Source organism: Durio zibethinus, chromosome 11 (genome assembly GCF_047325235.1).
Source record: "Durio zibethinus cultivar Kanyao isolate XHJ-2024 chromosome 11, ASM4732523v1, whole genome shotgun sequence".
Classification (NCBI taxonomy): domain Eukaryota; kingdom Viridiplantae; phylum Streptophyta; class Magnoliopsida; order Malvales; family Malvaceae; genus Durio; species Durio zibethinus.
Genome location: NC_143172.1, coordinates 2,659,885 through 2,685,281, shown reverse-complemented (window position 1 = coordinate 2,685,281; position 25,397 = coordinate 2,659,885). Strand labels below are relative to the sequence as shown.

At 35.3% G+C, this 25,397-nt stretch overlaps 2 protein-coding genes, 1 long non-coding RNA gene and 2 pseudogenes across 6 annotated transcripts; 2 read left to right on the top strand and 3 right to left on the bottom strand.

Moving 5' to 3' along the window:
- The first annotated feature begins 701 nt into the window (after window positions 1-701).
- Window positions 702-2,509, top strand: LOC111290736 (putative xyloglucan galactosyltransferase GT19 pseudogene; annotated as a pseudogene). The gene has a single exon (XR_016346182.1). The product of XR_016346182.1 is annotated as a putative xyloglucan galactosyltransferase GT19 pseudogene (transcript).
- A 412-nt stretch (window positions 2,510-2,921) lies between these two features.
- On the bottom strand, window positions 2,922-8,669 carry LOC111290738 (beta-ketoacyl-[acyl-carrier-protein] synthase III A, chloroplastic-like; annotated as a pseudogene). Its single transcript, XR_016346183.1, has 8 exons — window positions 8,204-8,669; window positions 6,750-6,898; window positions 6,187-6,323; window positions 5,661-5,766; window positions 5,455-5,570; window positions 4,027-4,091; window positions 3,719-3,959; window positions 2,922-3,162 (listed from the first exon to the last, which is right to left on the bottom strand). The product of XR_016346183.1 is annotated as a beta-ketoacyl-[acyl-carrier-protein] synthase III A, chloroplastic-like (transcript).
- Window positions 8,670-12,724: 4,055 nt separating this feature from the next.
- On the top strand, window positions 12,725-14,757 carry LOC111290930 (uncharacterized). Its single transcript, XM_022882451.2, has 5 exons — window positions 12,725-13,315; window positions 13,447-13,623; window positions 13,713-13,787; window positions 13,875-14,015; window positions 14,166-14,757. Exons 1-5 carry the CDS (start codon window positions 13,313-13,315, stop codon window positions 14,568-14,570), a joined length of 801 nt encoding a protein of 266 aa, XP_022738186.2. The 5' UTR covers window positions 12,725-13,312; the 3' UTR covers window positions 14,571-14,757.
- A 2,315-nt stretch (window positions 14,758-17,072) lies between these two features.
- Window positions 17,073-18,603, bottom strand: LOC111290056 (uncharacterized). Its single transcript, XR_016346184.1, has 3 exons — window positions 18,401-18,603; window positions 17,470-17,555; window positions 17,073-17,382 (listed from the first exon to the last, which is right to left on the bottom strand). It is a non-coding gene; the product is annotated as an uncharacterized LOC111290056 (long non-coding RNA).
- Window positions 18,604-21,819: 3,216 nt separating this feature from the next.
- LOC111290832 (flavin-containing monooxygenase FMO GS-OX-like 4) lies at window positions 21,820-25,003 on the bottom strand. Of its 2 annotated transcripts, none has more exons than XM_089767670.1 (7): window positions 24,250-25,003; window positions 23,513-23,583; window positions 23,022-23,174; window positions 22,822-22,904; window positions 22,571-22,706; window positions 22,299-22,491; window positions 21,820-22,164 (listed from the first exon to the last, which is right to left on the bottom strand). In XM_089767670.1, exons 1-7 carry the CDS (start codon window positions 24,881-24,883, stop codon window positions 22,160-22,162), a joined length of 1,275 nt encoding a protein of 424 aa, XP_089623796.1. In that variant the 5' UTR covers window positions 24,884-25,003; the 3' UTR covers window positions 21,820-22,159. The 2 variants fall into 2 exon arrangements, with proteins under 2 accessions (XP_089623796.1, XP_022738057.2); XM_022882322.2 differs by having other exon boundaries at window positions 22,318-22,491; window positions 24,250-24,997.
- Window positions 25,004-25,397: the final 394 nt, after the last annotated feature.

Sequence of the window (25,397 nt, the reverse complement as noted above, 5' to 3'; positions counted from 1 at the left end):
TTTCATCTCCAGCAACAATGCCAAGACTCTTCTCCTTTTTTTTTTTTTTAGCATTAAGTCCACCATTGTCCCTATCAAAGAATTTTCTTTTACTAAAACATTAGAATGTAATGCACCTTTCATTTTATAATTTGAATGCTTTATCAATTCTTATCATAGCAGGAGTTAAGCAAAAGGGACATCAGTCAATGATGAGGGTTTTCAGGTTAATGTTTCTCGTTCTTCAAGCCTATTTGGCTTCCTAATTTAGGCCAAATGAAATTCTTATTTGCCATTTTGTAATCTTGATGTCAGCCCTTTGGGGACCGAGATTTTTTTTTTATGTTCGAAACTCTTAAAATTTAAATATTAATTATTAAAATTAAATATTTGTACAACTTATAAGTTGTTATAGTAATTAATTAGACACCCTGTGCTTTAAATATTTGTGCTTTAAAATAATCCTATCAAATCAAGAAACAACTGTCACTTGAGGGGAAAAAAAGAAGAAAAAGCCGCTCAGCATGTGACAAAGGTTTAGGAAAAAACAAAAAACCAGGCAAAAAACCCACTGAAGACCAGAAAACGCCGCCGCATTGGTTGGGAGATTGACGACCCGATGCTGGCAGAGTGGCAGTTGTCCCTTTCCACCGACAATGCTCGGTCAAAGAAATAAGATACAATTGTAAAAATAAGAAAAAATAAAAAATTACTACCATCTTTTGTTAAAAACTCTTTAATTTTTCATTTTCAGATTTGGAAACTGAAGCTTTCTTCTTCCCACAGCAAAAAAGCCGAGTATCAAAACAGAGTTTTTATCAAAAAGAATAGGTGTAAAATACAGAGATGAAAAAGAAAATACAACCCATCCCCAAAAAAAAGAATCATGTTTAGCTACACACAAATTTATTCTTAGACTTTCAATCTTTCTACATCTTGTTTCCCATGGCCTACAAGACCCAAATCACCACAATCTTCTTCTCCATCACAACCCATTTTTTCCTTCTATTGATTATCAATTCAGCATCTTCCCAACAAATCCTGAGTACTGAATCAACATCAAACGCAGCAACTACAGAAGACTGCAGCAACCGCTGGATCCATATCAGGAACCTCCCATCTAGATTCAATCTTGATCTACTTACTAACTGTTCTGAATACCCACTTTTTGGTGACTTTTGTCCTTACTTAGCAAACCATGGCTTAGGACAAAAAACCCATAGCAAATCTCGTAGTTGGTACCGTACTGACCCTTTGTTACTTGAACTAATTTTCCATAGAAGAATACTGGAATACCCTTGTCTTACAAATGACCCTAATGTTGCGAATGCCATCTTTCTTCCTTACTATGCTGCCATTGATTCGTTAAGGTATTTGTACGGTCCTGATGTAAATTGCAGCTTCCAACATGGGATGGAATTGTTTGAGTTTTTGCAATCTGATGAACCTGGAATATGGAAACGGCATATGGGCCATGATCATTTTTTGGTTATGGCTAGACCTGCTTGGGATTTCTCACAGCCTTTGGATAATGATCCTCCTATATGGGGTACTTCATTTCTTGAATTGCCTCAGTTTTACAATGTCACTGCTTTGGTTCCCGAGGGCAGAGCTTGGCCTTGGCAGGAGCATGCTGTGCCTTATCCTACGTCGTTTCATCCTCCGAATATGGCATGCTTTGAGGCTTGGATTCAACGGGTGAAGAGGTCCAGAAGGACTTCTTTAATGTTGTTTGCTGGTGGCGGAGGAATTGCTGCCACCCCAAATATCAGGAGGAGTATAAGGACTGAGTGTGAGAACAGCAACACTAGCATCAACAGCAGCAGCAGCAGCAGCAGCAGCAGCAACTTTAACGTTCTTGAAAGGAATGGAATATACTCGAAGATATGTCATATCGTGGATTGTTCGAATGGGATATGTGAGCATGATCCTATAAGGTACATGAGGCCTATGCTACAATCAACCTTTTGTTTGCAGCCTCCAGGGGATACTCCAACTAGAAGGTCAACTTTTGATGCAATAACTGCAGGTTGTATACCAGTTTTCTTTGAAGAATTGTCAGCAAAAATGCAGTATGGGTGGCATTTGCCAGAGGAGAATTATGCAGAGATCTCGGTGTTTATACCAAAGGAAGATGTGGTTTTTAAAGGGCTAAAGATTTTGGATGTGTTAATGGGGATACCAAGGAGTGAGGTAAGGAGGATGAGGGAATCTATTTTGGAGTTGATCCCTAGAGTTACGTATAGAAGGCATGGTAGTTCACTGGGATTGAGGACCAAGAAGGATGCATTTGATACTGCAATAGATGGAACTCTACAATCTATCAAAGATAAGCTTGCTAACATGTGAGAACGCTAACCCTAAGTTCAATTTTATTTGTTGTCTGTATTTACTACTGGTATTTTCCATATATACTACATTTCTTTTTTCCTTTTCAACTTTTAACTTCACTGCAAAGCCGCAGAGAGAATGCGATGATTTCCATATCATTTATCATTATAAATCATTCAGTTTTTGCAAGCATGATAAACTTGTTGATGTCTATTATAGGTTGAACCATGATTTGTAGAAAATTTTGTACTGTTCCTGATTAAAGAACTCAGACAATGTTCATGTTGCATTGTAGAAACACTCCTGCTTTTGCTCAACTGTAACATACTTCTGCCCACTTTTGACTCAAATAGGTAAAAGGGATTACTATTGCAGTGCTCATTCTGGTGAGACAGGACTGAAAATATATAAGTTAAAAGGCTTGATGGAAAAGAATAAAAAGTTTATTAGCAGTGCCACAACTACAATATAACAAATTTCGAACAAAAAGAATGGAGCTGACAGGATTATGCAAGTACAAACTCCCACTATCTACGTGCTTCTGGATCTGGAAGTAGGAATTGGAGAGCTACTCTTCACAAGAATTTTCTATTCTTTTATACATGGTTAATTTGGTAGCAGGGCAATTTTTCATCCCCATCTAATAACAGCAGAACCCCAAATTAGACCTGCACCAAAATCTGCAGTTACAATTGTATGGCCTGGCTTCAACTTTCCACTTCGAACAACTTCATCCAATGCCAAAGGAATTGATGCAGCACTCGTATTCCCATAATTTTCCAAATTTGATATGACTTTTTGCTGTGGAAATTCTAAACGTGATGCAACTGCATCAATAATCCTCTGGTTTGCCTGCATTAATCAAACCCTGTTAGATTTTTACCCCCTCTTAATTGTTGGAAGATATGTGAATAGGCTGCAGTTGGCCACTTTCTGATGGCTAGGGCTTTTACCCATTACTTTTGATGGGCATGGACAGCATAAATTAACGGAAAAAACACTAATGTTCTTTTTTCACCAACTGGCTGTCAACAACTTGCAATAGTAGTTGATGCATAAGGGCAACAGCCAGAAGCCAGAAGCTATTGTATTCTTCCTATTCACAAGAATTGTATTCTTCCTATTCGCAAGAAGTTTCCACCCCAAAACCTAAAGTATTACCAGATGACCATCTAATTCACTTTTTGTCAAGGATCTTTCTCATAGTTAAAGATCTAGCATGCTTGAAGTTAGATTTAAAAATGAAAGAACAATGCATCAGTGATGATAATGTAGAACAGCAGTAATTAAGGACAAATCTAAGCACCAATAATCTGGGGAGTTTTAGGCCAGCAGGCCAAGTAAATGGCAGGGCATATATTAACAAAAACAAAAGCTATACTATCTCTGTACATCTTAAATTATATACCTGATGGAGCAATAACCAGTCAATACTCGATGCAGTGAGACCGGCTTTTTCCAAGGCAGACTCAATTGATTGTGGCACACATCGCACAGCAAAGCGAAAAACTTCTTTGCCGTTCATCTGTACGCAGGCATAATTGGACCTTTTTGGAGGGAAATCTAATACTGAACCATTAGAACCCAATGGATCATTGGTTTTACTGTCAATTATGGGGGCACCAAGATGTCAGCAACAAGGGTGACAGCTCAATCAATTTCCTCAGAGGAAGTAACATGGTATTTGTTTACTTCCACAACAAGAGAAGCACAAACCTTCCACCCTCACCATCACTATGCAAGTCAAACCTTAATAAACCATCCTCTTCAGAATCACAGGCCTACATAATCATTTGTATCACAGATGATATCATGTTTCATTGCGGAAGAAAAGTAGGTACATGGTAACTATTATTTCGTAAGAAATCATTAGACCAGTAATACTTGCGGCAAATCAACAGATGAAGAAGTTGCTATAACAAATACAATATTGGCATAATTGACTCTAAAAATAGTTTAACAAAGAAGCTAAAAGCTAATTTGCTAATGGTTGAAGTTTTAGCCTCAGGGTTTGAGACAGAACAAGTAGAGGAAAGAGATAGAAAAATAGAAATTTAGAGGGGAAATCAGAAATAGACAGACACAATTAGGGTGGAAACAGAGGAAATTGGAAGAAACAAAAGAACTTGGGGGACAAAACCAGAAAGAATCAATAGAGGGAGAAAATCTCAATATTCAATATCTCAAAATATTCATCATCCAAAACCTAACAGAAATAAAATAACATATATATTTATAACTAAACCCCAAAACCCTAATAAAATGCAAATATTAAATATAATCCTAAAACCCTAATACTTGACAAAGAAGTAAAATACTAACTATACTGGAATATCTTAAATATAAAAAAAAGTTACAATTAAACCCATAAAATATAATATAAAGCCCTAGATTATTTAATCTTGGAATTAGCATATCTCGATCCTCCATCAGGGTTACAAGAGTTTGGTTTTTAATAAACCAAGTATAAGATGAAAGACAGTGCTCTGCAAAGACATATGACATCAACCCACCAGTTCTACGCGTGATGATTATAGGAACCTATATTACATTCACATTGCTATGAAATCTGGATGCAAGGGCAACCTGCCAATCAGATTGATCTACTCCCAGAATCTTAGGCAGGAAGTGGGCCCCAGAAAGTATCTAATTCTATTGTATTTTGTAAAAGATGAGAGCATGCTGCATATAGGTACTTCCATTGTATTGTGCAACAAAGTATTAAAGATGTAAAATGCAGGACTGCATCTTTTATCAGGGCACCTATTTAAACCACCATCACACAAGCATATGAGAGAATGTAAATGCGCAAGTCAGGCAACTCAGCAAGGGGTATGATGCACTAAGATATCATGCCTTGCTAAGATTTCAGATTACATCCAACCATCTGCAACTTCATATATGACAAAAAAAAAGATCTTTTCCATCATAAACAGTTCTCTATTTACAGCCAATGATTATGACCTCTGGTCTGCAGAAACGACATTAATGCAAGTATATAGACAAAGCAAATCATCCTCATCAAAGAAACTAGGATCAGCAATAGTATGAAACAGTCCGTATTAGCTGATGCAAGTTCAAGAAATCATCATTGCATCATCAAGAAAAGAGTGAACTTACCAAAATAAGTTATTATTGTATTACCTGAACTAGTACAGCACCAGCGGCATCCCCAAAGAGAATGCATGTCCCTCTATCAGTCCAATCAATAAATCAAGAAATAACATCAGCAATCACTAAAACATTACCCAACCCACCTCCTTCAATTCAAAAAGGTAAAAGTTTGATTCCATAACACATTAATAGGCATAATTAAAACCACCTTGCTGTGAAGTAAACAAATTCATTACCCCTAATGTGGCATGCAGCTGAGAACAGACCCAGCACAAATCCGCTACATGCAGCTGTAATATCATAAGCTACAGTAGTTTTTGTGCAGCCAAGCTCTCTTTGGACCTGACAATTTTAAATAAAGGTTCCCAGAACAACAAACAAACTAGTATTTGATAAGACATACACAAATGACAGTTTATTTCTCTTTTGTGCCACACTAGATGCCACATGGTATTTTCATTAGCCACGTCCCCTTTCCATTAGGTGCTAAAGGAGCCATCAGTCACATGACTGCACCTGACTGATTTCCATTAAATTGTGGGTAAATTGACAACAAATGACAGTTTGAGGCCCTAATTGGCTCGGATTAAAGAATAGGGGCTTATATGACACTTTTGGTATACTTGGAAGGCTTATTTTATCATTACACCTCCTAGGTTTTTAAAAACTTATATGCAGCTCAGGGAATAAATCATGAAATTTGCTATCTTTTAAAGCCTCCTTATTAGATTCTGCAATAAATACAAACCTATTCCCCTATACCTGTGGAGCAATACCAAAACAATCTTCTGGAGTAGATGTGCACATCAAGATTAGGTCAAGATCATCAGGATCAACATCTGCCATTTCAAGAGCTTTCCTTGCTGCTTCAGCAGCTAGGTTTCTTAAACTTTCCTTTCCTGTAAGAGCAATTGTTAATAGGAATCTCCTCCACAGCTAAAAAAGGATGGCTATATATAAAAAGAGAAGGGACGTAAGCTTCCATCTTGTGTTACATGGACAAGGTTTCAGTCCAGCTATAGCCAAAATGCAATTTAGACAAAGTGGTGCAACACTCAAGCCAGGCCAAATTTCTGCCTTAATATAAAGGGAAAAGCCTCTATAAATTATTGTTCAACATCTCAAGAAATAGCAAGCATAATAAGCTGTACTTAAAACCAATCTAACTCAGCATATCTAGGCTGGGACTCTTCAAGGAGAAAACCCTTCCACAAGAGTTAAGCTAAAGGTTTTTATCAAATTAATGAAAGTTTGACACAAGCGGGACATGCCAGCAAAATAGTTGACACAAGCTAAAGGTCGTATGCGTTAGAGTATGTTCTGACCTGAAATAACCCGTCGATTTCGTATTCCAGTGCGGGCAGAGATCCATTCATCAGATGTATCAACTATTTTTGCAAGATCATCATTGGAAACCGAAAGAGTTGGCAATGCTGACCCACAGCCCACTAACTTGCAGCCTTTACTGACAAGCCTTTTTTTTTTAAGTATAAACAGGAAAGTAAATCATAAGTCAGGAAAATCATTATCTTTCAATATGAAAAAAGTAAATAAACAAATAAAAGTGAGGCCGCATCTCAGCTCTGAAGGCCAGACTGTATTTGAAGTATACAGTAAATGCCATTGACATGCCCAGCTGTTTGGCATGTGTAATTTGAAGACTTCAGTTTCATAGGGGGTTACATACAACATTCTACTTTATCTTAACCCTAGACTCCAGCAGTAGCTTCTCAATCACCATCAGAAGAGAAACCCAATGCTTCTAGCAGATCAGTAGTAAAACCATACAGGTCTGCAACGTTCAAAAAGCTTACTGATACCTGGCAATCTTTCACGCTGTTAAGTGTCTCCCTGACTAATATGGAATTATCATTCACTAAAATCACCTCCCAGAGGCAAAATAGAACATCAGCAACTAAGAATGAATTATGATCAGATTAATCTCAAGCTTGTTGATATAAGTAAAATGTTTAGATATTGGCCTACGAGGGTCACATGAAGATGTATTTATCCAAATGGCACAAACTCCAAATAGGTTGTGATTTCCTCTATTCTCATCTTATGACCCAAGAAAATTTTCTTATATCATATATATCCACGAATGAATAACAACCGAGACTATTTCTGTATCAAGCTCAGTACAATAAGTTATTCTTGGTATGCAAGACAAAGCCTCCTAAGTCGCTGATCATTTGGAGGTTCCATTCTTAATATGGAGACAAAGGTTCATTAGTTGTTTATTCAGCTTGGACCACTAAGAGCATACTGAAGCCAAACATCTTAAAGACAGAAGGAAAAAAAAAAAAAAAAACCAAACGTCTTGCTCATACCAAATTCAAGACACCTATACAGAGTTAATTTGTATAAACTAGGTGGACTGGAAATTTCAGTTCATCACTAATTTTTCAAGTCAGGATGACAATCCACCAAGAGCAAGCAACACAACCAAATGAGATCCTAATCTTTCAAATTTAATTAAGTTAACTCCCCTGTAAAATAAGCTCCAAAAGCACATGCATGAAACCCTTTCATCAATTTATAAATGAAATGAATTATCTTTGTTCAATGCACATGATTCACGCTACCTGATAATAAACCAAAAATTTCCTCTCCCCTGAACAAAATATCCACATTTACTCAAGTAAAGGTACACAATCAAGACCCATAAAACCAAGCTCATTTAATGAACCGGCTACTAGACTCCAACAAATCAATTGCCAGAGAATTAAATCAAAGCAATAATCAAACAAGAAATCAAATGAAAGCAGAAGAAATTTACCTGGGTAGTCGAGATTGAGAAGAGGAAACATGCTTCTCTGGACTTTCAATGCCACTTGAGCACACTATCCTCCTAAAGATTCCTTCAGAGAAGCAAAACCCAGATCGAGAAATGCCTATTGAAGGCTGAATATTTCTCCTCAGGCTCGGAACTGAAAGTGTGAAAAACCCAGATGCATTGGCCATTTACGGTCAATTTACAGCATCAAATGAATAAATATGGCTATAAAATGAGAGACAGAGAAAGGAAAATTCTGAAACTTCAATGATCTTCAGAATGTAGTGAAAAGAGTTTACAAAATCCGCGACAACGAGAGAAACCCAATGTCAACAACTTTCATCAATCAATTTTTTTTTTTTTTTAATTTGAATAGATTTACGCAAAACTAGAGTGAAACACAAGTTTCATTTTCAGGTTTTTTTTTTTTTTGGTAAATATCTTTGGCGGGTCAAGGATAAAAGAGAATTAAAAAAAAGGCAATTTAGCCAACCAACTTTGAGGAAACACCATTGATAATCTCAATTTTCTCTCACGATATATGTTCGTCATACAATGTGCTTCACCATTTCCGAAGGAATTTTTTTTTCCCCGCAATCGGGATTGATTTTGTTGGGCAGAAAACCGTCGGCACTTGACACTTTAGGTCTTAGGCAGATTGAGATTGGTCTCTTTCTAGAATGCGTGGCAAATACCCATTTGTTGACCGTTCGTGAATTGCAAAGTCGGGTTTGCATGGGCTGCGACCTTTAATGTCGTTTCACGCATTGTCTAGCTTTTGGTTTCTGACTTTCTTCCAAGTTCCATGTTCGAAGTCCAAACTCAACTCCTTTCCCCAACAACAAAAGTTCAAAAAGTTTGTCACTTTGTTCAGCTACTAGTTTTTGCAAGTTTCTTAATAACAGCCATGTTTCATTTTGATTTTATTTCAATTTTTAACTAGTAATTATATAGTTTTATAAAGGATTATGCTAATAAAGAAAGTTCAAGGTCAATCATATTAACCACCATGGCTATAATTGGATTTTCATTTCAAGTTGAAAATTTCAAATAATTAGGTGGCACTGGATTTAAAATAAATGATAGGTTTCTTCTTGTGAAAGAAAGGCCAACAAATTTTTCTTCAAAATAATGCCATGTGATTGTTCTAATAAGCTGTGTTAGTGGATGACTGAATATAAATTGAAACTCAACTGTTAGCAGGTTGTAGTTATGTCATTTCCACGTACAGATATGATAGATAAACGATTGACATAACCACAACATGATTAATTAATTGTCTTAAAATTTTTTTATAAAATGATTAAATATTTTATTATATAAATAATATATATTTTGGCAGATACAGATAATATATTTTAAATACAGTTAATCTATTTTGACATAATTAAATTATTGAATTTAAACAAGTTAGGTGTGTTAAATAATATCAATTAATTTATTAATACAACTTACTAAACATGTATAAACAAGTGGCTATATATGAATTAAACGGAATTATCATCATAAGATACAAATATTTTTGTGTTATAAATGGATTGACACAATTTAAACAAACATCATTACATAAAATTTAAATTCACTTCAAATAAAGTAAAAAAAAAAAAAATCAAAATATGTTTAACTCATACATGAATTAGAGAGATTTGTCATATAAGATACCACACCTCATGAGCTTTGGAGCAATCTCTTACTGCATGGGTGACTGTTTCCTTCCTTTCTTCACATCGACCAAGTCGGCTCTGCGGCCTAATCCTCCTTTTAAACAGATTCACATTAACACGAAGAAGACCATGACTTAATCTCCAGCTGTTCTCCCTGATTTTGTTTGGGATTTTAGCTCTCCATAATCTGCGCCAGAACTGCTCCATGGTAGCTCTTTCTTTTCTTGTTGTCTGTTCAAGGAATATGTCATTGTTTTTCCAATGGACATCAGTTCTTAGTAAATAAGAATTAAGTTTATTTAAAAGATAAATATACTTAATGGATATGATTTTTTAGTAAATTGAAATTCTAGACCACAAAGCAAAAACACTCTATTACACAAAATCTAAACTCAATTTAGTTGGATTTTGACCTAAATTCTATTGTAGAATTAGTTTGAGTTTTGGTGAAATTTTATTAGTTGGAAAAATATTTAGTGATTAAATTTATTTAAAGAATAAATACATTTAATGGATATGAGTTATTAGTGAATGAAAATTCTTGACTATCAAGTAATAAGTATCTATTAATATTTTAACATTTATAATTAATGAAAGAGATGAGAGTTAGGGTTTCAAGGATATAGAAAAAAAGTTAAAAAATAACGTTAAATTACATGAGATAAAATGTATTTCATGTGATTAAATATTAGAAAATATGAAAATTAAGTTCATTTTAAGATTTGAAATTAGTGTTATCCATCAACTTGAGACAAAAAAAAAAAGGTCTAACTAATTTATTTAATTATTCGGTTAAATTAATGAAAAATTTTATTTATTTTATTTAATTATTCAATTAAACCATTATTGGAGCAGATAGCAACAATAATTTTATTTGATATGTGTATTTATTATTTATCAATAGATATACATCTTTTATTGATGAAAAATTTTTTTATGTTGCGAGTAATAACTCTGGTTGTTTGTTATTCAAGAATTCTGGTTTTTTTCCTCGGGTTTTTAACTTTGCACCACAATTATATGGTGTCACATGAGAATAGATTTGGAAGATCTAATTCCAAATTAGTCAAACAACTTGTTCGGCACATTAACTCTTAAGATTTTTGTGCCGGCAAAAGTATGAGAAGCAAATTAATTCAGCATGCAAAAAAAGTTTGGACCAACATCAACACTCAATGACACCACTTCCAACCATCATCTGCAACGGTTGTATGAGCGACTAGTTGCAGTAACCTATTCGGCCTATTCTAGCGTCTTATCCGAATCACACAATTGAAAATTTTCTAGAGGCCCGAGAGCAATGTTAGCTCAATTCAGCCCATTTTGTAAAGAAATACCCTTCGGCCTTTAGACTTTGGCATATATAAAGATCACATTCACCCGTAATTTGTTTTTTTGCCAATGTAAGGTGTGGTTAATTCATATTTTTCAAGTGATTAAAATCATTTTAGGTACATTTTTATCCCAAAAAAAAAAATCAGTACTTAAAACTTGGTACAGAGTACGACATCATTACAATAGTATTTTAGAACTAAAAAGGACAGAATCTAGGAAAGTCCTTGTTTATCAAATGCTTGAAAGTTGAAAGGTATTTTGGTCTAAAAAATAGTGAAGCACGAACATTGAACAGTCACCTTCTCATTAAAAAGGAAACAAATTAATAGTACTGTTATGAAAACTTTTATACCATAACAAGAGTAAGGGTATTGATACATATTAAGTGTACTAATGAACATATCATTTAGAATTAATTTTTTTTATTTTAAGTTATCAAATTTTAATATTTTATTACCAAATCATTTAATATTTTGAATTAATTAAACTTTATAGTTTTTAAAATATAAATTTTTGGATATTGTTATGTTTTATAGAAAAGTACTGATTTATTTAAAAAAAAAAAAGGAGTAAATTGAGTAATTGGAACACGTGTGCTAATTACGGAAATGTTGGTCCCCGCCGGCCTAATAGAACAGCTATGGACTATGGGTGTGGTAGAGGTAAGGTTAAAAACCAAAATGTGAATAATGATATTTGATGTGACAGTGCAAGTTATGATTTCTTAGCGCCAAAGCAGTAAATGCTGCTCCAACCCTTTCAAATTTTGCCAGAAAATAGTTCCAATTATAGGTAAAAATTCATGTGATAAGCAAGGAACTAAGCATCAATCATCCAATAAAATTTTACCAGTATTTCAATTGCAAGGTAAAGGCTTAATGGAAGGAAGAGCAGAAATTACTACTAGTACTACGAAAATGCATAATTGGAATTGGAATTTGCCTCAACTAGCCAGTCGAAAAAGTTGTTGTACCATATCATGTCACCCATTGGGCAGGACAGGACTAATATGATAGGTTGAGTTTTGACTTTTGATACACTTTGTAATCATATCTAAGCCAGGGGTTGGTGATCTGTATTTGGATTGATTTGATGCATTTTAAGCTAATATTTTGATTGATAATTGAACTAATTAGGAAAAGGCTATATATTAAACTAGTACTATTATATTAAATTTATTATTACTTTATGTTTGATCCTTCTTTGTTATATATCGATTAAGAAAATCTATTGAATATAAACTCATATATTGTTATTTGCAACGAAATTAATGATCCTTCTTTGTTAGGAAGCAATGGTCAACAATAGCCGAATTTGGTCTGGTTGGTAGCGACCAGAAACAACTACAGTGGTGTAATTTCCATCCCTTCCCTATTTCCGAGTCTTTCTCGCCTGCCAAAAAACCCTTGAAACTCTTTGTTAATGGAAAACGATATTAGCACCCCAAGGTTGAAACTTAATTGAAAACGACAAAGAAATCATTTGTGTAGTAGATAAAATTAGAGAATTTTGGACTGAAATCATCAAAATTTTGTTCACTCGGTGTTCATCTGCTGCAATGTCAAAACTTGCAGATTACATCAGGATTTGCAAGAGGGTTTTGATGAAGACGCGGGACCTTTTCTCTTCCAGTTGAAAAACAGGGTGAGTGGAACACGCTAAGAACAAAATCATGCACAGTATGAAGAAATGTTTTGGACCTTAGAGATATAGGGGAAGAAAGAAAATGATAGGGTTTTGGTCTAAAACTGCTAAAAGATTTGCTTTTGATATTCAAAATCTGCATATCATATACTTACAACAACAACTAACCACTAGTGTAGCCCCCCCAATCTCAGCTTTAAATGAGGTCGAGGCCCCATTTGGCAACAACAGTGCAAGTCAGTGGCTGCCTGGCCGCTACTGTTGCTGGAACTGAGAGAGGCGCCGTTTCCCTTTTCTTACACTCTTCTTATCTCTATCCCACCACCACTACAAGGCACCCAACCCTTTTCCTATTTTTAGCTCTCTCTTTCAATGACATTTCATTGACGACTCTTGACTTTTTAACCCCTTATTCTTTATAAACTCCTGACATCCTCAACTGCTTCTTCAACAAACAGCAAAATCGAACATGGTGATATACCTTAAACCTTAATTTCTGCAACACTAAATGTTTTTTTCTTTTTTGGTTTTATCGTTTCATGGAATCCTTGGGGTTTGATTAAACTTTATTCGGTTCTGTTTTTCTTTTTAAAATCCTTACAGGTTGGTGCAAGATCAATTCCTAATTGGCTTGGAATTCTTCTTGAAGAAAAATTCTTTGATCCTTGTATGGTTCATGAGTCTGCAAAGAAAAATGAGAAGAACATTTTCTGCTTGAATTGTTGCATTTCTATCTGCCCTCACTGCCTACCTGTTCACCGCCCTCATCGTCGCTTACAGGTTCTTTTATCTAAATTGCCAAAAATCAGCATAAAATTCCGCCTTATTTTACTCTCTTACAATCAAAATCCTCTTTTTTCATTGTACAGATAAGAAGATATGTTTATCAAGATGTTATACGGTTGAGTGATGCTCAAAAACTGATCAATTGTTCCCTCGTTCAAGTATGTAATCTAGCTTGAATTAAGACAGTGAAATCTTTCTTTTGTTTCTTTGGAACTCAGTTCTTCTTATCATTTTCATCTCTACAGCCCTACACAACAAACAGTGCCAAAGTAGTGTTTTTGAATGAAAGGCCAATGTCACGCCCCTTTAGGGGCTATGGCAAATTCTGCATCAAATGCGATCGCAGCCTTCAAGACCCATTTCTCTTCTGCTCTCTCTCTTGCAAGGTTCATCGTTTCTTTGGTAGTCAATTACTACTATATATATATATGTATACTCACTGTTTTGATTTTCTTAACATGTTCAATTTGCTGTTACTGTCACTGTTTCTCTCATCGTTCTCACAGTTTAATTTGCTTGCGCCCACGTGCATGCAGGTTAATCACTCAGAGACTGCCAAACGTGGAGGAGAAAAACTTGACCCAACCTCTGAAACTCTTCCATTGTTCTGCAAAACGAAAACTGATGTCAGCCTCATAGAGCTTGAAGAGGATCATCAAATGACTCCTGATTCTGTCCTGGACTCCCTTGTTTCTCCTAGAACCTGGTCAGGAGGATCAACAAACACAACTGCCACTAGCAATGGTGACAGTGCAATAAACTGCAAGCCATTATCACTTGTTTCAACTGTCACAACTGAGTTCGCGAAGAAGAACAAGACGAAGAAACGCAGCTGCATTTTAACGCCCCAAGCTTCGTGCAGGAGCAGATGCTCACAGGCTGCTGCGGCTGAGAGCATTAGCCGCCGGAAAGGTGTGCCTCATAGATCACCTTTGAATTGAATGTGAAAAAAAAAAAAAAAACCCAATAATGCCTTTAGAAGTTCAATGTGTTGTGTTTTTCGGAGGGTAATGATTTGTGGGGAAGTTTTGACAGGGATGAAAAATTAATTGCTTCCCCAATTTTGTAGAGATTAGTATTGTTAAATTTAGACTTTAGAGGTATATATATAACCTAATTTTATTAGAATTTGATTATTTTCTTTTTCTTTATGAGTTGCAAGTGATTAAACACCCAACAAGCTTTCGCTGCATCTGGGAAGGTACTTTCTCAGAAGGCAATTAAGGGTCAAAAGGAAGTGGTTTTGGTGTTAACTGGTGGATAATGTATTGGTTAAAATTGACCATTCCAAAGATACGTTTGATTGATTGCGACAGATTGCGACAGAGGAAAAGTGTGTTCCCTTGATTTGCATTGAAAAAAAGGCCGGTGGTGTGGAACTTCGGTTAGGATAGTATTCTCTTGGTGGTCATTGAATAAGTCATGACAAGGTCATCCAGAAATATGGCTTCCTTCAAATAAGATTTATACATTACCAGATTCCTTAAGTCATATCCATTCCAATAGTTTTTACTTAGTTTAGCATCTTCCAACTTAATATTTATCAATGTTGAATTCAAAAAATTTGTTATACACAGTGATGAATGCTAAGAGTAAATGAAACGCTGAGAAAGTCAATAGTTTTGTAACAAATTTGAGCATGTCATTACACTGCAAGAGGTCTTTTCTTTTAATTTCAGGATTCTTGGTTTATCGATAATCAAAAAATGGTGTGCTACCATCTACCTTTTAATTGTTGACCATGGGCCATCGCCCTGGGCACTTGAAATTTAGATAGCATTCATGTTCACATAGGAATACAGAAATAGCCAAATGTCAAATCTGAAGGCATTAAGCCTGAGGTTTGATTGGAAAATGGACCCCCAAAATCAACCAAAAGCAGCAAAAGAGGAAGATAACTTACGCACCTGACAGTAACACCATTGAATTGCAAAGCTAGCACAGCTATACAATTCTTTTTTTAGTTTTGTATCTTACCTTTTTTTTCCTTCCACTTTCTTCTTTTCTATGCATAAAACATGACAATACGGGAAAAATTTTTCCACTTTTTAGCTGTTTGTGCAAATTGCCACTCCTTTTATATTTTACGTCTTTTCATTCCCTGCCTTGGTCAGTCTATTAATTTGCTTAATACCTTCTCAAGTTCTCATTGCAAATGAGAAGGGACAGCACCACTATAGACTACGGACAATGATGTTTTTGCAGATGGTTAAAAATGGAAACTGAGAGAAGGGATTAAAAAAAAAAAAATCGAGTAGTAGTATTATCTATTCAACAGTCGATCCACAAAGGGCCTATCTTTCATGCTCCCTGCCAAATTCTTAAAAATGAGCACTAGTGGTCTAGCCGTATGGTAGTACCGGGGTTCGATTCCCGGCTTGTGTAGTTGCTTTTTCTTTTCCATCTCTGGAAACAACGTATACATTGCAACGGATTTTACTGATGTAGACGTTACCTTGGGAGCTCCTGCTCGTTTGTTTTCTTTTCTTCTCTTCCCCCTTTTGCTCCAGGTTATAAAATCCTCTTCTTTTGATAAAGCTGCTGTCTTATTTGTTCAGTAAATCATCTTAATTAAGTTTGCCTTTTGTATTGATAGAGAACATTCGGCATATTGGAGCTTCTTATAGAAAACAAGTGAATAGATAAACAGAAATTTGAGTAGAGTATGGCTGTGGCTCCTTTGTGTTCCTGCAGCCTCTGAATTAACAGACCCATCTGAATTGACAAATGCGTTATTGATGAAAGCGTCTACTATTAAGCTTTATATTTGGTTGCTCTTTTTAAAGTCTTCATGGGCTTGCAAAACAAGATGCTGGTCATCCCATGCCAGGCGGTACTCCTCTGGTCGGGCGAGTCTATTAATGGACACAGCATCATGCAGTAGCTTTCTCCATTCTTCCAAGCCTGGGCATCCATACTGAGCTGCAATCCAGTTGTAATACTCAAACTGCATTTGACTATAATCCAAAGAAATTTGACATAAAGATATTAAAATATGTGCAGGTAAGCATTAATTAAATATAAATTGCAAGCTATTTAAACATGTGCATGGTTTGTATGCCACTAAGCATCTCTATCAATCTTTGCCTTTCTTAGTAGCTTATCTGGCAGCAGTAATCTAGTTGGATTCATCATATTCAGGGAAGAGTTATAGCTTATAGCTACATTATTGATCTACTCTAAATATGGATTGTCATATCACCTTCTGGATGTCATGAATCCTTATCCATCCTGCATCATTGCCTTACAACTGTAAAATCAGTTTAACCATCACAGCCTATTTTAAAACAAGGCAAATGATCCACCCAAGGCTGCATCATGTGCCAAAGGTACATATCAGTATCAGTATCAGTATCAGTATCAGACACATGAGATTTCAGCTAAGCGTTTTCAATAGAGACAATAAGAAATTTCTCTCGTCCTAGCGGTTAATTAAGCGATCACAAAAATTTTTTTTCCCGAATGCATGACCTAAAATGTAAATCAACTTCTATCAATGAGGCAGTGGTTGGCAACCAACAAACAACATTTTAAAAAGACCGCATGATAAACTGTCATTTTATCCGCTACCAAAGTCACCTGAGAATGAAACAAGTTATGAGTATAGCACTTAGGTGTGCCAGAAGACTTGAGCGTAGAGTAAAATGCCTCAGTATCTTCCATCATTTGCTCCGGTGAAGGAAGTACAATCCAACCAGACAAAATCCCAGCAATCCACTTGTTTTGTAATTCACACATCACAAAAGGAATTACCTGGCAACAATTTTTCAGAAACTATTTACATCATCTATTCAAAGAATATCCAATAAAATACTGGTTTAGAAAGTTTCAGTAATGAACCCTGAGTGGTATCCCAACAAATGAAAGGCAAGGAGCTAAAGCTGATAGGAAAACAAGCTTGTATAGAGGTCCCACGCGATAGTCATCTGCAATCACTAAGCCATTAGCTTCAAGGAAAGGGAAGTGATACTTACACCTCAAAAAGAGAATGACTGCAAGTTACAACTGGTTCTTTATTTCTTTAATTCTTTTTCCAATTGATGTTTTCTAATCCATAATTTAGCATATAATAGTTTTGCCAAAATAAGTTCTGAAACCAATCTAAAGTCAAGATAAATGATGAATACCCATTAGGCCATTACAATGTAAAATGGTGTCAGCTAGGACGACCCTGCCATTCTAGAAGACTATTTTACCATCTTCATTGGCACTTTCTATCTCCATTATTTTGATAAACATTAGCTTCTAACTGAACCCATTCTAAGCATCGGAACTGAACCCATTTTCTAAGCATCGGGGATCAGAAAACTCATCACAGCCACTTCATTTACAAAGGGTGAATTCTTTTACCATAGAATGAAGCCACATGTTATCATATCCAGGTTGTTTTTTTTATGTTCCACCGGCAACTGATCTCGACGCAATATGAACTTCCTTTACAATTCCAGCTAAGTCTCTAGATATGCCAATAGCACTAAAGGAACTCCCTATCACAATTACAATCTGTCCACGGAGAAAACCATAAATTTGTACCTAATTTCATACTGCAAGCGATCTGTATACATTACATAAGTACTTAACCCGTTACGCTACAAAACCATAAATTTGTACATAATACTTTGTACATGCATGATATTGAAAAAAGTACTGATGACCAAATGAAACTAATCGGAGAAGAGGAGGTAAAAGATTGATGAAAATTCCAGCTTATAGAGTAGGCCGCACAACCTTTAACATAGAAAAATCAGAAGATGAAGTAGAAATTACATACTTGATCTTGGAAGGGTTGGAGAAAACGGTAATTGTGGCCATGCATTTATTTCCCTGGCCAGGCTTTAATCCCTGAAACAGAATGTGAGAAGTTAGGACCAAAATGGAAGGCAATTGTTTTACAGTTTTCTAATTCATTTTAGAATATCTAAACTAGAGAATACTGTCTGCAATTAAGCTTTAAAGTGGATACTACAATGTACAAACCAAGGCCTCCCACCACTGACCTTGAAGCTGAAATTGAAATGTACTTCTCAGATGAATGAAAATAAGCAGGTATGTCTTTCACTTTTAAGCTTTTAATTTTACAAACCTAATAATTTCTAAAAGTTTCCGATTCACATATCCAAAAATTTTTTGAAGTTTGTCTCAGATCTTTAAAATCAAGAGAAAAAAAATTTTAAAGACCCATATGTATAGTTTTTGTTTATCAATTTATAAATGAGTTTATAATTATTTGAAACAAATCTTTTTTTTTTTTACAATATTATGAGAATTCTTCAAAATATTAATTTTTCCTTCATTTAATTTTTTTTCCTAAAACTTTTTTAAAATTTATTGAATATCCATATTCAAGAGTTATAAAACTTACTGAACATGTACATTTGCAAACTTTTAGAACTGAAATAAAAAGAGTATTAAGTAAGTTTATTTAAAAATAATTAAAAAAAAAAAAGGTGTGAAGAGTAAATGGAGGCGCAAATATAAGCACTCTTTTCAACATTATTTCTAAGCAAAATTACCTAATTATATTTTTTTATTTCAATTTTAAAAGTCTTCTAATATACATGTTCAGTAAATTTTATAACTAAATATTCATATCTTATAAATTTTTTTTAAAAAAGCTTATATTTAGAGTTTAAGGTTAGTTTTTTCAATAAAACCCATTTAATTAATATATTCCCTATCTAATAAAGAAATATTTAATTTTTGAAATTCCAACAAAACTTATAAATTCAATTAAAAAGAATCTCATATCCAAAATATTTCAAAATATTACAAATGAAAAACAAAATTTATTTCAAATAACTATAAAGTTATTTATAAATTGATAGATAAAAATTATAGATTTAATAGAAAAGCATCCGATTATAGTATGCAGGTCTTTAAATTTTTTATTTTAATGAAATTATATAAAAACTTTTAAGCTTTCAGATATGCCAACAACAGATCAAACATCTCCTCTACAATCAGGTTACGTCTCCTTTTAGACTTGACCTTCCACACTCACAACGTCAGTTTCAAACCCCACCATCTCTTCAATCCCCAACTCTCTTGCAAAATCCTTCAAAGTACATGAGCAGTTCCTTGTGATCCGGAAACCTTCTGGGCTCACTTGACTCACCCTGTCGGCTCACTAACGGGTAGTCCAGAAAACCCATGACCTTCCTCGAGAGGTTGGTCCGTAGAGACTGGTAGAGGCTCCAGTGGACTATGGATCGATCTGGGTGGAGCCCAAGAGGGTCAGAGTTCACTTCTTCTGTGTCAATCCAGGTACCACCCACTTGGTCTTGCCTTTCAATTTTCAAAGACTACCACCATCCCGCCTGAGCCCACGTGCCGCCACCAGCCCCGCTGCTCCGGCACCGATCACAGCCACTTGTCTGCATGTCACCAATGATGCCATTTTATTAGGGAGAAAACAATTTCTCTACTTCTCCTCTGTTTTGATCCTCCCTTTATCATCTTTATATCTAAAGACAACCAACAAGCTTTATGTTAATTGTCTAAATTTGACTCTTCCAATTTCCTAGCTTCCTCATATTTTCCACATTTAATCATTGCATTGTTGCATTTAGATGTCTTCATACACTACTCTTGTGATTTAGCTGATTGGACATTGTTTCATCGTGAAGAAAGACTTAATTCATTATTTGATCGATCCATATGTTTGGCACAGGCTCTGTCAATTTTAAATTCAAAAAAAAAAAAAGAATTATTAGAATGTTCGCTATCCCTTTGTTAACATTGCACCAGTGGACTAGTGGTAGAATAGTACCCTGCCACGGTACAGACCCGGGTTCGATTCCCGGCTGGTGCATTTCTTTTGCATGTTTGTGTTTTCCATCAACACGGTAAAGTAGAAGAAAAGTCACAAAAGGCTCTGACTATACAAAACGCTCTTGCTTTATTTTATTAAATCATTGAGGTTTAAATTGAATTGAAGAGCATACGTACACAACATGGTAAATTGCAGTAAAACATTTTGTAATGGCTGACATGCTTTACCTTTGTAAATGGATTTGTTTTAAGGCTAAATCTTCGATTCAAAGATGTAATTTTTAATTAAAGATATAATATTTAATTTGATCCAATTCAAAATCTAATATATTTTTTAATTTAAATAAAAAAATTTTAACGAAAACAATTTACTTATACTTTAAACAGCTAAACATATTTATTATTTAGCTCACATGTCATATTTGCTGAGATAACAAATCCTGACATTTTTTATGATTATATGACATAATTGTTGTCTAAATGAAAATGAAAATTTTTTTCTTTTATTTCTTTTTCTAAATTATTCCTCTCTCTCAAAATATTCATTTTCAACAATTCATCTCAAAACTCAAATTTTGACACCGGATCATCATCTGTCACTACTGACCGTCATCAGCCTGCATTCCTTTGATCCCAAAATTTCTCGGCTTCTTCATCTGCAGCCCCTCATCACGTCTATTGAATTAGATTTTCATAAAAATGTCTAAAAATCCCTAGATCTAAAGTTTAACCTAAGACATTTTATGCTGACCAAAACTCAAAAATAACCCCTTTTTACTTTTCCTCTTTTCACTCTTCATTCCCATCCAAAAACCACTCAAAAACCACCGACCTCAATTCAAGGAAGTCCCACTGACTTCTTGAATACCCACACACAAATGAGTTTGAGTCAGTACTCAAAACAATCGGACCATTCCCTCCAATTGTGTTCGTCCAGGAGGCAAGAAAGTTGGAAGATAAGCTAAAGAATGCTGTCATTAGGGAAGTGTTTCTACTATAGGGAGATGATTCCATAGAAAGTTTCAAATAATTCAATGAAGCATTTTCAGAGTTCTCTTGCAGATGGAAATTGTCCTCACTTTTGTCACCCAAATTGCTTGTCAGTTTATTCAACCGAATCGATTAAGACAAAAATGGTAGGAGGGCAGGGCAATTTGCTAAGTCAAAATCATACTCGTTTGAGATAAAAGACAAAACCAAGACAAAAGACGATAAATTTGTTATGCATGATTTCCAGCTGAATAACTCAAAATGTTTTTCCTACTCAAATCTTCAAATCTATATGCAGTTTCGATAATTGAAAGAGACAAAAGAAAATACTCATAAAAAGTTGAAAGAAGGTAATCGAAAGAGAAAGAAAATACCCATAAAAAATTGAGAGAACCTTTCAAGCCAAAGTGAAGATAGAGAGAAAGGGAGTTTCGCTTTAAAACAAATTATTTAAATAATCTTAGTTTGACTAACACGTTTGAGTGTTACTTCAAATTAAAATTTGTGTTTTTTATTGAGAATCAGATCAGATGTTAGATTGAATTGAGCATTTAGCCTTGTTTTTACATTTATTGTCTCTTAACAGTTTGATATTGAGGTGTAGTTAATGAAGTCCTCGTGGGCTTCCAAAACCAGGTGCTGATCTTCCCATTCATCACGATATGTCTCTGGTCGAAGACGCTTGTTCTCAGAAACCGCAGAGTACATTGGCTTTCTCCATTTTTCAATTCCTTGGCACCCACATTGTGCGGCAAGCCAACTATTATACTCAAACTGCAAAATGTACAAAAAATGTTAATCAGGTTAATAATATGGATGATGAACTTCATATGGTAAACTGGAACGAAACCTGCACCTATTTTAAGACCAGAAAAATCACAACGGATTTCCAGTACAGAATAAGTTACCTAACAGGAAAATTGTTACCTGATATTCACCCAGGCAATGAGTATACCGCTTTGGTATACCGGAAGCTTCAAGTGTTGAGTAGAAAGCCTTGATATCTTCCATCATCTCCTTCTGCGATGGAAGTTTAATCCGACCAGACAAAACACCGGCAATCCATTTGCTTTGAAACTCAGACAAGGGGAATGGAACAACCTGGTAATGACTTTAAGAAAATAACTATCTCTTCTATGAAGTACAATGTAAGTAGATAATTAGAAAATTAGGAACACACCTTCCATGGTATCCCAACAAATGAAAGGCTTGGAGCCAAGGCTGGGGGAAACACATGCTTGTACAGTGGCCCGAGACGATTATCATCCACACTCACAATGCCATTTGTTTCAAGGAAAGGGTAGTGATACTTGTACCTTTCAAAAGGACCAACAGGAAATTAAAATGCCATTTAAACGATTGCGGTATTTGCTGAGTACAAAAGATGTCACTCCTAAATCAAATGAAAAGGCAAAATCAAACTAAGAATACCCAGTGCAGTGCATAATGAAATCAGCAAACACCACTTTTCCATTTCGAAAAAACACTGTGCCATCTTCACAGGCACTATCTATCTGCATCATTGCCAAATATTAACATTTCAGATCAAAATCAAACTACCTCCCATCAAATGTATACTCTCCATAATCTCATGATGGCCAAGCCATTCTATGAGGGGTGAGTGCTTTTACCATGGAATGAAGCCACAAATTATCATATCCAGGCTGCTTTGTATATGTTTCATCTGCAACAGATCTAGATGCAACATGTACTTCTTTGGCAACTGCAGCTATGTCCCTACATATGTCAACAGCGCTAGAAGAACTCCCTATTACAATTACTACCTGTCAAAGGCAAACATTGGAGGGGTTTATCAAGAGAAACAGTCTGAAGCAATCACTAATACCACAGTAGAGATAGGGTCACTTCCCAAATAGATACAGAGCGATCATTAGTTCACACAAATGTAAGAGTATCAAACACCAGGAATTGAAACGTACAACTGATAAAAGTTCTGCTAAATGTTTTAAGACCTTGTAGGAGTTAACACTAACATGCATGTAACTCAGCAACTAATAGCAAAGTTTTATGTCTAAAAACACAGTGATATCCAAGAAATATTATCTGAGATGCAGTATCGTAACATTTTAAGATACAGAGGAAGTTAAAACCTGATACATACTTGATCCCTAAAGGGCTCAGGAACACGGTAATTGTGGCTATGCATTTGCTTTCCCGGCCACAAATTGATGCCTGGAAGAAAACAAGGAAGCATATAAACTTCTTCTTTTCCAGAAATGTGAAGCAGGGGAATCCTTTTTCTTTTCAGTCAATGAATATGTATATAAGGATTTCAGAATAATATTTCAACAACCTAATAATTTACTTCCGGAAATGAATGGTAACAGAAACCAAAATAATGATCTTCTAACTGCATTCAACTTCTTTAATCAACTACCCATCCAATGAATCTAAATTTCATAAATTTACAGTGAAATTGATGATTTGAATAAGTAAAGCATCATTGATTCCAATGACTTGCATCTTCATCCCAACGTAAAACCATCCACTCACTATCCAATTCTCCATCAATGCCATAGACAAATTCTTTTAAAAAGGGAGAAAAAAAGAAGAAGAAAGAAGAGGAAGCTCGATCTTCAATTAACAAGGTTAAAAAGACATCTAAAGCGGATAATACCAACCCCATTTAACAAACCTGAATATTCTTTAGAAAGTAATCTGAATTAACCAAAACAGTTAAATCACCACTAAAGCTTCAATTCACAATTACCAATCACCCTTCCCAAAAAAAAAAAAAAAAAGTGGAAAAAGGTTACAGGTATACTCTTTCCTAAAGAACTTTAAGTTTTAATCAAAAAAAAAAAAATGAAAATAACATTAACAAGCACGAAACATTACCTGGAATTTCGGCAATACGGGGCTCTGTGAAATGGCCATTACAGACAACGACAGCATCGTAAATCTCATCATCAAATTCAACTTCACTTTTATTAATAATAGCAATATCATCGTTGTAATTATCGTTATTTTCATTATTAAAAGAAGTCGTCCTTTTGGACCTGACTTTCCATTTCTCGTTCTCCAAAGTTCCGACTTTCACCACTTCCCTTCCGAATCTCACCATCTTCTCGACCCCAGACTCTCTCGCGAAATCCTTCAAATACATCAACACTTCCCGGTGACCCGGGAACCTCCTCGGGTCCCTATTATTCCCGGGTCGGGTCATGAAGGGAAAGTCCCTGTACCCCATAACCTCCCTCGGTAGATTAGTCCGAAGAGAATTATAGAGGCTAGAGTGAACGATGGGTCGTTTCGGGTCGAGTCCTAAGGGGTCCGATTCCACCCGAGGGGTATAGACCCACGTACCCCCGACTTCGTTCCCGCTTTCGAATACGACCACTGAATGACCCTCTCGGTGGAGCTCCCTCGCCGCCACGAGGCCCGCCGCTCCGGCTCCAAGAACCGCCACGTGACGCGATTTAACTGATTGGGAAGGAGGTGGCATTGCCAGGTTGATAATTAAGGTGCTCATTTTTGCACTAATCAGTAATCAACCGAGGGAAAGAATTTATAACCATTTCTTCTACAATTCTTTTGCATTTTGCCGATGAGTTTCCAAAACTATTTTTTGCGATTACGACGTGTAACATCTTTTACCAATTTCATTTTTGTTTATCAAATTTGATGCTAAAGTTACAGCAGATTTTCACAGTGATGATTTTACGACGGCTAATTTTTCGACATTTGTTTTTATAGGGTTTCGATCGAACGCCACGTGTAAAAGTGCAAAAACAAAATATTTCAGATAGGTCATACGGGTGGAGAACAAATCTCTCTCTCTCTCAAATGGATTGTACTTTAGAAACGTAATAATTACGTAATAATTTTCCATTTTGGCTGCTAAAATTTGACCCATTTTATTAATTAGGTGTTTTTTCCCATGCTTGGCTTGAAATTTGGCTTAATCATCAAATGGGGACTGTTAATCAAGACATATAAAAACTTGTTAAAATTAATTAATTTTATATTCTAAAAAAATTCTTTAA